Source organism: Nanorana parkeri, unplaced genomic scaffold, assembly GCF_000935625.1.
Source record: "Nanorana parkeri isolate BGI_ZX_2015 unplaced genomic scaffold, ASM93562v1 scaffold61, whole genome shotgun sequence".
NCBI classification, from domain to species: domain Eukaryota; kingdom Metazoa; phylum Chordata; class Amphibia; order Anura; family Dicroglossidae; genus Nanorana; species Nanorana parkeri.
In genome coordinates, this window is record NW_017306329.1 from 766,268 (window position 1) to 779,954 (window position 13,687).

The 13,687-nt window shown below is 43.3% G+C and overlaps 1 protein-coding gene across 1 annotated transcript in view; it reads right to left on the reverse strand.

Annotated features, from left to right (window-relative positions):
• Positions 1–13,687, reverse strand: part of NEDD4L (neural precursor cell expressed, developmentally down-regulated 4-like, E3 ubiquitin protein ligase) — a 372,712-nt gene that overhangs the window by 178,351 nt on the left and 180,674 nt on the right. Inside the window, exon 3 of the mRNA XM_018576257.1 lies at positions 11,347–11,428. Coding sequence (XP_018431759.1) covers positions 11,347–11,428 — 82 coding nt within the window. The remainder of the gene's footprint in view (positions 1–11,346; positions 11,429–13,687) is intronic.

The following is a 13,687-nucleotide window of genomic DNA, read 5'->3' on the forward strand; positions in this document are numbered from 1 at the left end:
AGTAGACTTTAATGTCACTTTAAATAATTTCAAAAAAAGTTCAACAGCATGGAAGACAGGTAACTGGTCACCACTGGTGGATCCTTGAGTGCTTTGGGGCAGTTATGGAGCTGTGTACCCTAGACAGGCTAGGAGGACCCAACTCAGCCAGTGGCCCCCAGAGGTATACAGCATCTTCTCAATGACCATGTGGTGATACAGAGTACAATATAAAAGGTCATAATAGAAAACATTTCCATTGGCAACATCCTGCTGTGAAGACAGAGATCGCGAGGCAGCACATACAGGACTACATCACATACACACACATCAATCATAGGCAGTGGAAAACATAGGGAAAGGAAATAATCATGTAAAATAATCAATACTGTAGGCAGGTAAAATAACCATAGCCAGGGCTTGGAAATTGCCACTTGGTCAAACAAAAAATGTAGTGGATTATGGTCCATGAGAAACTTCACACCATCCTCCAAGATACTGAAAAATGCTTTGAATTAACCTGGGCCCCCTGGATGTTATATACAGGGGTGCTGGAAACCGGGTAACTTCCATTGTACAATTTTTCTGTTACTTTTTTTTTGAGGTTCTATTTTTAATGTTTACGTAGATGTTGGGCTATCTGGTCGGGGATGGATTTACTCTTTTCGGACTCTTAAACTGCTCTGCTTCTTTTAGTATCTTCTTCCCTTTCTTCTTCCTCTTTTCTGTTTCCTCCTTTTTTAGGCTCACGCACGTGAGCTGTTCAGTACACTGATGTTGGACGGAAAGTCTTCTATGTATATAGATATGGAGGAGGTAATACCAAATGTTTGCCTCAGACACAGGTGGATCCGTATGCCTGATATTCCTCTCAGACTGTTTTGTTTTTGTTGATGGAGGATAATTTGGCAAGAGTAGGTGGATAGATATGTTCTGTTTTACAGAATTATTATGCAGTGTGTGTATGGTTTATAGTCATCCTCTCTTACTACCCGACTATGCTAATGTGGAAGGCTCTGAGACGCAGTATGCTAAACTGTTTGTGCATCATGTGCATCTTATTGTTTTATTGAAAAGAATAAAAAAAAAATGTAAAAAAATGAAATAATCAATACTGAGGGATATACACAAGAAAAAATACTACTAGCATGCCACAAAGAATCTCTTGAAGGGAAGCTACAGCGGGCACAAGATCACCGAGACGTCTCAGCTGGTAACCAGATTCACAGAGGTGACGACTGGCTGGGAACTGGAATATTAAGTCATTCTAATTATTCAGGAGGGAACCGGAGACTGCACTATGAATGAGCTCATCTGTTCCTTCATCATCTGCGTCTTACCTGACATCTTCATCTCAAAGCTGGCACCACCTAAGGTGAAGACAGTGGCAGATGTACACTCCGTGCCCAATTTATAAGGAATACCCGCCCAGTAGCCAGAAAGAGGTGCACGTGGTCATTAGCAATTCCTACCTATGTTGTGGTGCCCATATGGCAATCAATTGGTATTAAGGTTGATGCACCCCCTAAATGAATGATATTTAGGGGTACATTTATAAAGCAGCAGTATGGCTGTATCATAGTTATATTGCTGATTTAACAACCGCTGTGTCTTTTATATGTCCTGGAGTTCTAATTAGAGCAGAACTCCAGCCAAAAACAACAAGATAAAATAAGTAGCCCATTAAAAAAAATAAAACAGCAACTGGTTCTGCAATATTCAACTCCAATCCGCAGATTTCCACCACAGTACTTTTTCTTTACAGCTAAGTGTCCATGGTTTAATTGCCAGTATCATTCAACCCACTTCCTCTGAGCCCATTTCAGGCTACAAAAATTTTTTATCTGGAACGCTTCAAAAACACACTGCACTGCATGTGCAGAAACGAATGCAGATCTGGTCTGGATTTGGTGTTAACAAGCCCTGAATTGGTGCGGACACTGTCTTTCCTTCTGGAGGGTGGCTACCCTAGTCACCGCTCCAAGTGGTAGTCAACACTCCAAGCTCACTCCTGTGATGGACTACAATCTCAATACAAATTAGTAAACTAAACGTGAGATTGTAGTCCATCACAGGAGCGAGCTAATTATATATACATAACACTAAAACTGATTCTCCAAGATCCGAATGGAGTCCGAATTTTCCGAATAGCATCCAGGAGCTCCCAAATGCCATTCGAGTCTGGAAGTCTCGGCTTTAGTAACATAACAAAAAATCCGAACCAAATTTTTTGACAGCTTACATGTCTATCACTCAGCACCAATTCAGAGATGATTTGAGGATCTACAGTTGAGTGATACACAAATAAGATACATTGAGGGGGAATTTAGCAAAACTGGAGCAGCTGTGCATGGCAACCAAACAAGTTGGACCAAACATCTTATATAACCATTTAGAAGTTATCAAAATAAGACAAAAGATAATGAGCCAGATCACTGAAAATCTCAAATACTGTTTCTACTACCAGGCAAAGGTCTCAGGTTGTGCACTCTAGAGGTGGACTGCGATGTTCCCTCATGGTCCCTAACTTTTTCCTACTGATACAGACACTTTGTAAAAAGCACAGTCAACCTTTGTACACATGTGTCACCTTGGGTCAGTAGAAGTTGGAAGTGGCAAGCAGTGCTCATTGACCAGCAAGCAGGCAGAGAAGTCTCCAAGGTCTGAAAGCCTGCATTGAATGTTAAATCTTGAGCCCCGTGTTAAATGTTTGCTCACGGCCTCCTTAGATAGTGAAGTCAGAACAACAGTCTTGGAGCCTGCCCCTTGAACCAACAATGGCAGCTTCCATGTTTCTATCCCCGTAGTATCCCTTTAGGTGTTTGTGTATGAACACATCACAGTTGGAAACACGCCAAACCTATCTGAGAGAATGTGTGCTTCCAGGCATTTAGGGAAAAAAACATGTTTCTACGCCTGACAAGCGTTGGGTGGGTTTGATCAGTCGTGATTATCTACTGTATGTAATAATATTGAGGTCCTTTCGTTGAAACACCTCTAACTCTTACAGATAAATAACCGTGTTAGCCATACACTTACAATAAGGTCTCAATGATAACAATGCATAAAGCAGATGAAAAAAAGACTGAACACGTCAGGAAGTAGAAAAGATCGCAACCGCAAATAGGTCAACACAAATCAAATGGCCAGCCTGGACCACAATTCCCAATCCAGTTCAGATTCAAACCCCTGACATGCAATGAGTCAATGATGATTTTCTAGGTATCAATGGCACATAATACAAAAGAAGAATTACCTTTAGTCTTTACTGGCCGATAGTCCTATAGAAAGATAAGCATTCAGGGACCCAACAAAATCCACAGAGGTGTCTACAAAGCTATAGAGGCAGCATTCCCAAAGAGTATTGTAATCGGCCGTCAAAGCTCTCAGTGACTGCCAGGCTACGCTTTATTGCACAGCAAACAAAGAGCCAGCTAGCCAATGGCAGTTTGAGTTTCTGTTTTCAAAACAAGTTGAACCACTTTTCGTACCTTGTTCCAACCCGTCATCTGGCCCTAGTGATAGAAGTTAACTTTCTTTGACACAGGTTTATTGTGTGCGAACAATGATTGCTGTGTGCCCATAAACACAAGAGCAACAGCAAAACTTTTGTTTATGTTAAACTAAGATTTAACTACGTTATGTAGTAAATTGAGTTAACTCTAAAGGGCAGCTCTTTCTAGGGGTCACTTAAAGCTGAATAGGGCTGCAACAACTAATCGACATAATCGATTATTGAAAACGTTGTCAACTTTTTCAATCATCGATTAATCGGCTACCGATTGGTTGGCCCTGTTCACGGCTCCACACACGCTGCGCGCCACTCTTCCTCCCCACCTTACGCTCGCCGCTGCCAGACTCAGCCGCCCGCATCCACGCTCCACACGCCACACCTCCTCACGCCGCACCTATCCACGATCGGCATAGGGACTCGTGGAGAAGTAGTAAGAAGGTGCAGGTGTGGGGGGAATGACAGCTGCCGATAGACAGGTCCGATCTCAGAAACAAGTTGCTGGAAGACTGCTCGGGTAATCCTGCACTTTCCCCACACATGGCACTCTATAATGTATTGCTGGGATTTGTATTCCTCTATAGCTGATGGTACATTGTGCTGTATATATTTTACATCGGAATACAAATCCCAGCAATACATTATACACTGTATATATAATGTATCGCTGGGATTTGTTGTATCCCTATATAGCTGGTGATATTCTGCATTGCGCTGTATAGAGGACTACACATCACAGCAATAATACATTATACAGTGCAATGCAGAATACCACCAGCTATAGAGGAATACAACAAATCCCAGCAATAGTACATTATACAGTGGTGCAAAGCCGAACACCACCAACTATAGAGGACTACAAAACCCAGCAATAGTACATTATACAGCGCAATGCAGAATACCGCCAGCTATAATGTACTATTGCTGGGTTTTGTAGTCCTCTATAGCTGGTGATATTCTGCATTGTGCTGTATAGAGGACTACAAAACCCAGCAATAGTACATTATACAGCGCAATGCAGAATACCACCAGCTATAATGTACTATTGCTGGGATTTGTAGTCCTCTATAGCCAGTGCCATTCTGCATTCATTTCTGTATAATTTTACACTTGCCATTTCACTATATTGCACACCACACTTTTTTTTTTCTTTTTTACTTCCACCGCTCCAAGCTCGCTCCTGTGATGGACTGCAATCTCAATACAAACTAGTAGTCCCATCACTGGAGCCATTTAAAAAAAATTATTTTATTTTTTATCCGATTAACCGATTAATCAAACTTAATAATCGGCTAACTAATCGATTTTGAAAATAATCGTTAGCTGCAGCTCTAAAGCTGAACTCTAGGGGAACATTTCCAAAACTACCCTTGCAGTGGGGTTTTTCCTGGAGTTGGGCTTTAAAGTGACTCTAAACTCAGGAGTTATATTCTTAAAAATACATTTAAGTACTATAACTATTAACAAAAATGTATCTTATCACTCTGCTGTAGATCACGGGAGCGAGCATGGAGTGGTGGCTACTTTACAACACGCACAGGCACCATGGGGAACAAGTATCTCTTTGTTGTCATTAATAAACATTTCTAAATGTGTACAGTTATCCATTATGTAATATTACATTTGTATTTTTTACCTGTCGGACTAGACGCATTTAGCCTATTTTGGTATGAGCTTCAATTCCTAACAGCCTGACTTTTTCTATGGAGTCGGTGTATGGCAGAGATGCCCCCAAATTCTAAATTGCTTACGGGTGCTAATAAATGGAATACAGAACTGTTGACTTTGGCACAATGTATAAAGCAGTGTGAAGAGAGAAATGAAAACCATGAAAAATAGGGATTAAAACTATGTTGACAGCCAAGTGCTCAGCTGGGAGCAGAGGGGGAGACAAATTGTACCGGTGTTGATCTGCATATTCCCGCCTGTCTCGAAGATTTCGTACTCTAAGACCGGGCAATAGGGGGGGGTCAGGTAATATTTACCTATAGCTTATTCCCTTATGTTTAACAAAATCTGAAAAATAGCCAATGTGGAAAGAAAAGAAAAGAAAGAGAGGCAGAGAGAAAGATGGAGAGAGAGAGAGAGAGAGAGAAAGACAGAGAGAGAAAGACGCAGAGAGAGAGAGAGAGAGAGAGAGAGAGAGAGAGAGAGAGAGAGAGAGAAAGAAAAGCAGCTCAATGCATGAACAAGATTCAGGAATGGACTTGGATCCTGGACTTGTTGAGCATTGGCTTTGTGTATTGAGTTGACCCCGAGACTTAGAATTGGGTTAGCAGGTATACCTCAGAATGTAATGAGTTTGTGGGGACAGCTCGTGTCGTTGGGTTCCCCAACTGCTGATAGCTGACATTTTTACATCTAAATCAAAGTAAACTGAAAGGGGAAAAATTGAATTGATAAACAGGTTGCGGTGAGGGCAGGAAGTGCTCAGGCAGAGCCGTAACAAGAGTTGCAGGCATCATTCTTAGGATAAGATATAGGAGCAGTAGCAGGAGGGGAGGTTCAGATCTTCTTAAATCTTATAAAATAGGGGTGTTTTCATTGATGTCCACGTGCGTATTGTAGATTTTCCTTTCCTTCCTGTCTCTATGATAACACTGTCACCTGGACAGGAAATTAGGATAATTCTTCCTAATGGGGAGAACAAAAAACTGAAAGAGGTTCTAATGCTTTCCCACCCTATCCAAAATTAAAGAAGAACATTTAGCAAGAGATCTACTTTCAATATATGATAGGTCGGACTGAGAGCATTGGTGGGGATACAGCACAAATCTCCCCTCTCTTTGAACCCCATTGCTAGGTCCCAGGGTCCCCCATGCCATCCAGAAGTGGCCCCTGTAACATTATTTCCAGCCTTTGTACACGTAGGGCAGAGGACAGCTGACAAGTCACACACTGTACAGCAGCATCCCCTCACATGTTTACAATAAAAGTTTATTTTTGGAAGGAATGCTACCAGCAATGTACGGCGAGGCATCCGCCATGTCCAGCAGCGGGATAACCATGGCTAGATCTATTACTTCTCACTTAGCACTTGCAGGGATATCTGCAGTCCCAGTCTGGGACTACAAATCAAGCCCGGCTATAGACATGTCCCTCTGTCCAGAAGTACATGATTAAAATCTGCTGGGCCAAACATGGCGTACTACTCTGCCTTTGGCAAAAAATAGATCTGGTCAATTAAGCAGGGAATGCTGCTAATTGTAATAAAACATGGATAGCTGAGGCAGACCAGTGTGGGCCCAATGTGAAGCACGTTAGGGTATGCAATGCTAATTAAATAAGTGTCCAGCTTAAAATGAATCCAGACTTAAAAGTAAGGTTTTGCATCCAGAAATGTTCACTGTGCTTAAAGTCTACCCATTGACCTCCTGAAATACAGCAGTGCACTTTCCGGAATGTTGGTGTGCCTAGCCACCCCTGTGCCTACAACCTCATAGTTGTACAGTATATCTGCAATGTAAGATCTAAGGCACTGCTGCTCATATTTCTAATTTTTCTCCTGAGGAAGTGATGCTTCTCTACCAAGATGGCCACTTCCACACAGAGACACAATGCAGAACAATGTATGGTAAGTCAGTAATGTGAAATAATCAGCTGTAGGAAGCCTACAGGGAACACTGGTAACTAGTCCTTTGCCCTTTCTTCCTGCTTTTTTGTTTTTTTGGTGGGGTGGGGGGGGGGAACAGAAACTAGAGAGGAATTTCTTTTTAAAATAGGACAACCACCAAAATGTCTATGTTCCAAACCTCCTGAGCATTAAAAGGGCACTCCTAGCCAATGGACACACAGGGTAAAATGTTTGACTTCCCCACCCTGGGGACTCCTCCTCATACAAAAAACAATTAGAGCAGCTCAATGGACAGCGTTGAGCTTTGGATATATAGGTCCATCTCCCGGAGAGAATTTGGAACTGTTGGCCTGGGGGAAAAACACAGACATACCTATGCCAGACGCTATGACGAAGGTAGAAATGAGAAGCAGGTAGCTATATAATGTCCAGCACGTGCCACTGAAATATAAGCACATGCCTAGGAGTCAAATGCCTCCCAGCCTGGTGTTCCCCAGTCCCCATTGCAAGGGATTCAAAGCCTTTAGCCAGTCAGTGTCTCTGAGGTCAGAAGGTCTCTGCTTGTGTACAGCTATCACTGACCTCTATAGCTGTAGGCATTGTGGTGCAACTCATCTTTTATGTCCACAACAAAAGCACTAAGGTTGTTCTCTCAGCAGCTCATGTCAACCTTCTCCCACTTTCAGAGCTCCTGTTCTGTGTTTAAATTAGAGAATTAAAGGCTGGATAGCTATATTGCTGGGTGGGGGAGCAGGGCAAGCTGAGCTCCTGCTGGGAAGGGGAGCAGGGAAACCAAGCTGTTGAGTCACTGCTTGCAGGATGAGCAAATTTGCAGAAAAAAGAGGGGCAGGGGGAGCTGAGCTACCGAGAGAAGTACTACAGTGGTTCTGCAGTGAACTATAAGAATGAATTGCGCATTGTGCCTGCAGCTAAAGAGGTCAGTGAAGGCTTGCTTTATTTCTTGTTAAAATATGCAAATAGTTGAATGCCCATAGCCTGGCTTTGAAGAGTGAAATAGCAGTGTAGCTGTACTGTTGGGGCCCGGGGGCCACCATGACTTCCACCAGAATCATCTACTGTTTAGTCTTTGTTTGAGGTTTAAACAGATGTCAATGGAAGCCTGGATTACCATGATGAGCATTAAAAAACTCCTGGTTTGGTGAACCTTGTCAATCCATAGTTGCCTTCAGAAAATGCTTTGTGAGACACTTGCCAGTTCATGATCAATCAGCCATAACTAGTTGTGATTTTGCCCCTGATCGGACTAATCAATGAATGCAGCATTTATGCAATCAAAGTCCCTTTTCTCCATGATAGAATCTTGCTTGCAAAAAGTTTTTCAGGAAGCGTCTGTGTATTACAACCCATTGTGATGGTTGGGAGTGTTCATCACCACCCCTACTAGGAAAACACCATTCTTGGCTCAATATTAACTTGATCATTGCAAGCGATGCTTAAATAGGGCACACTGCTTGTAACTAGGGATGCACCGATAGTGATACTAGTATTGAGTATTTGGGCAAGTACTCATACTCGTCTAAATGCTCCTGATACTTATCCTGATACCGGAACTTCCGTTATCAGAAAGCCAGGCGGCGAGTCATTATATGCCGCCCGGCTTCCTGATTGGCCGGGATGAGAGAGCATGGAGCCTGATTGGCCTGGTGACAAGGTAGCATGGAGCCGGCTTCCCAGCTAATCAGAAAGCCAGACAGAGTCATTACACGTCGCCCGGCTTCCTTAATGGAACTTCCGGTATCGGTATTAGCAGAAAAAAAATATCGGTACTCATACTCGATATCAAAAAACCAGTATAGGTGCATTCCTTCTTGTAACTACTGGGTTGGGTTGGGTTGGCCCTGCCTTCAGACCCTAAACTTTAAGAAAGCCATGCAAAAAATACCCTCAGCCAGAACAGCTACTATCAGTTAACTGTATATTTTTCCGAGAGCACAGCAGGCGTTTATTACACCACCAATCAATCAAAATTCAACTTATGTGTCATCTCAATACAGTTTTATTAAATGGTTTTGGCCACCTCATGCCGCTGTTCTTTGCACAGTGTTGGGTCATTAAACAAGCCACATTATCAACTCTTCAGACTCAGAAATTACAAATACAGGTTTTTCTGATTGAGTTTCTGGCTATGGCCAGATTGTGGCCCCCGGTGCTGGTGTAGTCTGGAACGTGTACTATAAACACTCCGTTGATGCCTACACACAGCAATGAATTCGTAATTTAGCTCAGTCAAGTTTGCTCCTTATCTCAATCCAATAAACAGCTCTGCTTACACAATACATGCTATATACACAACAACAACAGCAATGCTGCCAGCTAACTTATAAACTCAATTGTAAGCAGAACTACAAACATTTAAAGGGTATCCACAGCCAAAACTTTTTTTTTTGCTTTGGGTAGGGCAGGGAAAGATAAGAACGTATACCAGATTATTATTGCGGTCTGTGTCCTTGCTGGAGAGATTCACCCTTTCCATTTCACCTGGCGACGGCTGTCATCTCGACAAAAAGTGATAGGGAATCCTCATTTTAACGCTTGCCACCTAAACACGCAATGATGTAATCTCGTCCGATGAGGACACCTGATCTAGTGATCTAATCTAGTGTTCTCGGACAGGAAGGGACCCCCCCCCCCCTTCCCCCCCAAAAAAAAAGAGGGTTTAAGGAAGGGGGCTTTAACCATTCCTTACTAAATCAAAAACACTTTTTGCTGTAAATAAAATTAATATACAAATAAATTAAAATGTAAATAAGCCCTAAAAATTTACTTTTCTTATTGTTCTCATTTGGTCTGTTAAAGCAGAACTCTAGGCATGTCACCCTACCCCATCCCTTAAAGCTTCCTCTGGCATTTCTTTAAACCCCCTTTTAGACTTTTTTGCTGGTCCAGTGTCATGACAGTTTCTTCTCCTTATTCCGGCGGTTACTGGAGCGGCCAATTTTCCAGGACCGAGCGGACAGGGGAGGCAGGTGAGGCAGAGCCTCACCTAGTATCATGGAAGAAAAAGCTGTCATCTTCAAGTCTAAAGCTGACAGCTCTTTCGCCATTCAGATCGGCTTCTAATCCGGTTCCACAGCAGGGAAAGCCTCCCCGCCTTGTAACCTGTCATGGACGGAGTGCTGCCTGTTAATTACAGGCAGCGCTGCATCCGGCATTTGACAGCTAAGTTAGGTTACACTGGCTTCCCCACTGCCTGTGTAACCTCACATAGTGAGACAAGAGCTTCAGCAGCCTCTACTCTTTATTAGAGGTGTGAGCTCTGTGGATGGTTTGGACCAATGCCAAAGCGCAATTGTTCCAAGCTATCCAATAAAAAAATAAATAAAAAAAAACAGTGAGGACTTTGATCTTGATGATCAGTGATAGGCAATTGAGGGACAGGGAGGCTCCTCCCTGTCTCCTCCTTCACACATAGCTTGGTGACTGGGTTGGGAGGGGAGGCGTTCGGCAGGCTGGGGTGGGCAGGGATCACACCCCGCACGGAAGGTGGTGAGCACCACCCAGCCCTGAAGTAATGTAAGCCCAGTCTGTGTAATAATGCGGCCCCTAAAGGGGGGTGTTTACATTGCAGGCTGGGGGCACAAGAAAAGGGCAAAATGAGCAATGATCTGCCCTGAAGAGGAATGCCGATGCTGGACCACCATTGCTGGATCGAGGAAGAAGCCGGGAACATCACTGGGGGAGTGTGAGAAGAATGGCACCGTTTTTGGGGTTTATTTATACAGATGAGGGGGAACCCCCCCCCCCCCCCCACAGATGAATTTGCATAATGACAGTCCCCCCCCCCCCCCCCAAAAAAAATGAATTTCTACTGTAAATATACTATTGAACGCATTTGGTAATATCTATTTGATAGAAAATAACTGTTAATACTGCCAAAAATCTCTCAGCTGAAAACTTCCTGTGCCCATGTGAGTTACATTGTTGCCAGCTGTTTCTGTGCATATATATCTCCCCCATATGCTTATGACGAGTGAATGTTGTCACCAAAGGACAGGAAGTTGGCAGGAACGTCAGGTGAATAGAAGAAAAAAAAAGTATGAAAAAAGAAAAACTGATGCAACCACCTCATCTAAGGACCAGTAAGCTGCAATATATTACAATGTTGCTCTTGTGTTTAGATACAGGTTATATTGGCATTTTGTGACATTTCTGTACTTGCGTGTCCTCTTCTAAACCCCGTTCATGGAATCACTCCATGAAAATCATCATTCTGGGAGATCTGTTTCTATTCATTGAAGGTAAATGCTATCGGCATACTCACCTTTTTTATGGTCTTCGTCTGTACTAGAGCCAGTTCTCGGTTTTCATCTGCTACATACAGGGACAATTTCACATACGGGTCACTGCAAGAGAAAACATACCGCGTCAGAATGGAGGACCAAAATGGAAACGAGGTGGAATTGAAGCCAACCTCACAAATTACATTGCTCCATATATCAAGAAACAGTATTTTACACAGGCCCGGGGGTTTAAATGAAAATTACAGTATTTTTATAGACAGTACCTATGAAAAGGGCAGCAGCTTAAAGTCAATCTCTGGGAAAACCATCTAACAAATGGAATTTAAGGTTTAAAAGTGATGCCTTGATGTATATTCTGTACATATATTTTTTAAAACGCATATACAGGCACGTTTGCTCATTGCATATCTGCTTAGTAATAGCACACTGTGATGCGTTTCCCTGCTCCTTCCTCTCAGTGCAAGGCTTTGGGTCAGGTCTGACTGACCTGACTGACTGAAAACAATGGATTCTGTTTAAGGCTGACTTACCTTAACACCAAATAAGAACACAAATACTCAGGGAGTTTACAGACATTGCGCACGCGTGCATGCACACACACACACACACACACACACTTAAAAATTACCATTTTAAAGCCATTTTGAAGTCCGGTAGTAATAAAATACTGCATATGCATATTTTCCGATGTAGCCAGCAGGTGGAGTTTCCAGCCTGTTTACAGAGCTCAGTAGCTTAAGCTACAGTGTATACATAGAGCAATTATTACCATCCCTCTCTACCTTCTGACAGCTCTGAAAGCCTCTCTATGTTAAAAAAAAAATACTATAGTGCTCTGTGAATCCTGTGCCATGGGTGTACCCTGCATCAATTGCTTAACTGATATACAGTATATTGCCAAAAGTATTGGGACGTCTGCCTTGACACGCACATGAAATTTAGTAGCATCCCAGTCTTAGTCCGTAGGGTTCAATATTGAGCCGGCCCACCCTCTGCAGCTATAACAGCTTCAAGTCTTCTGGGAAGGCTGTCCACCAGGTTTAGGAGTGTGTCTATGGGAATGTTGGACCATTTGTGAGGTCAGGTACTGATGTTGGACGAGAAGGCCGGGCTCGCAGTCTCCGCTCTAATTCATCCCAAAGGTGTTCCATCAGGTTGAGGTCAGGACTCTGTGCAGGCCAGTCAAGTTCCTCCACCCCAAACTCGCTCATCCATGTCTTTATGGACCTTGCTTTGTGCACTGGTGCGCAGTCATGTTGGAACAGGAAGGGGCCATCCCCAAACTGTTCCCACAAAGTTGGGAGCATGAAATTGTCCAAAATGTCTTGGTATGCTGATGCCTTAAGAGTTCCCTTCACTGGAACTAAGGGGCCAAGCCCAACCCCTGAAAAACAACCCCACACCATAATCCCCCCTCCACCAAACTTTACACTTGGCACAATGCAGTCAGGCAAGTACCGTTCTCCTGGCAACCGCCAAACCCAGACACGTCCATCGGATTGCCAGACAGAGAAGCGTGATTGGTCACTCCAGAGAACACGTCTCCACTTCTCTAGAGTCCAGTGGCGGCGTGCTTTACACCACTGCATCCAACGCTTTGCATTGCACTTGGTGATGTAAGGCTTGGGTGCAGCTGCTCGCCCATGGAAACCCATTCCATGAAGCTCTCTACGCACTGTTGTTGTGCCAATCTGAAGGCCACACAAAGTTTGGAGGTCTGTAGCTATTGACTCTACGGACAGTTGGCGAGTTCTGAGCACCGTGCGATTCAGCATGTGCTGACCCCACTCTGTCATTTTACGTGGCCTATTACTTCGTGGCTGAGTTGCTGTTGCTCCCAGTTGCTTTCACTTTGTTATAATACCACTAACAGGTGACCGCGTAATATTTAGTAGCAAGGAAATGTCACGGAGAGCGACACATTCTTTCACAAATGTTTGTAGAACGCTAAACATAAAAAATTGTTATAGTAATAGAATCGTATAGTAATAGTATTGAACCTGTGCGTATATTTTGCGCGTTTACGTGCCGCGTGGAGAACGCTACTACGTGTTGTTTACATTACTTAGCACGATGTAGTCCAACCTGTAAAATACAATCATTTTACAGCTCAACCACAGCAAACACACACACACACACACACACACAGTGGGGTGCTTTAAGGCACGCATAACATGCGTGCTGGTCCTGCATGCTGCCATACGTTGTTAAAATGCATTACAGTTCTTGCTCTTTTTTTTCCTTTTAACTTCAGTGCAGGCCAGCACATTGTGATGCATTTCAGCGCTTTGGAATGCATAAAAATGCACCTCCTGTCTTACGTTTTTTCAGTGCAATGCGCAACTTTGCCAGAATACAAAT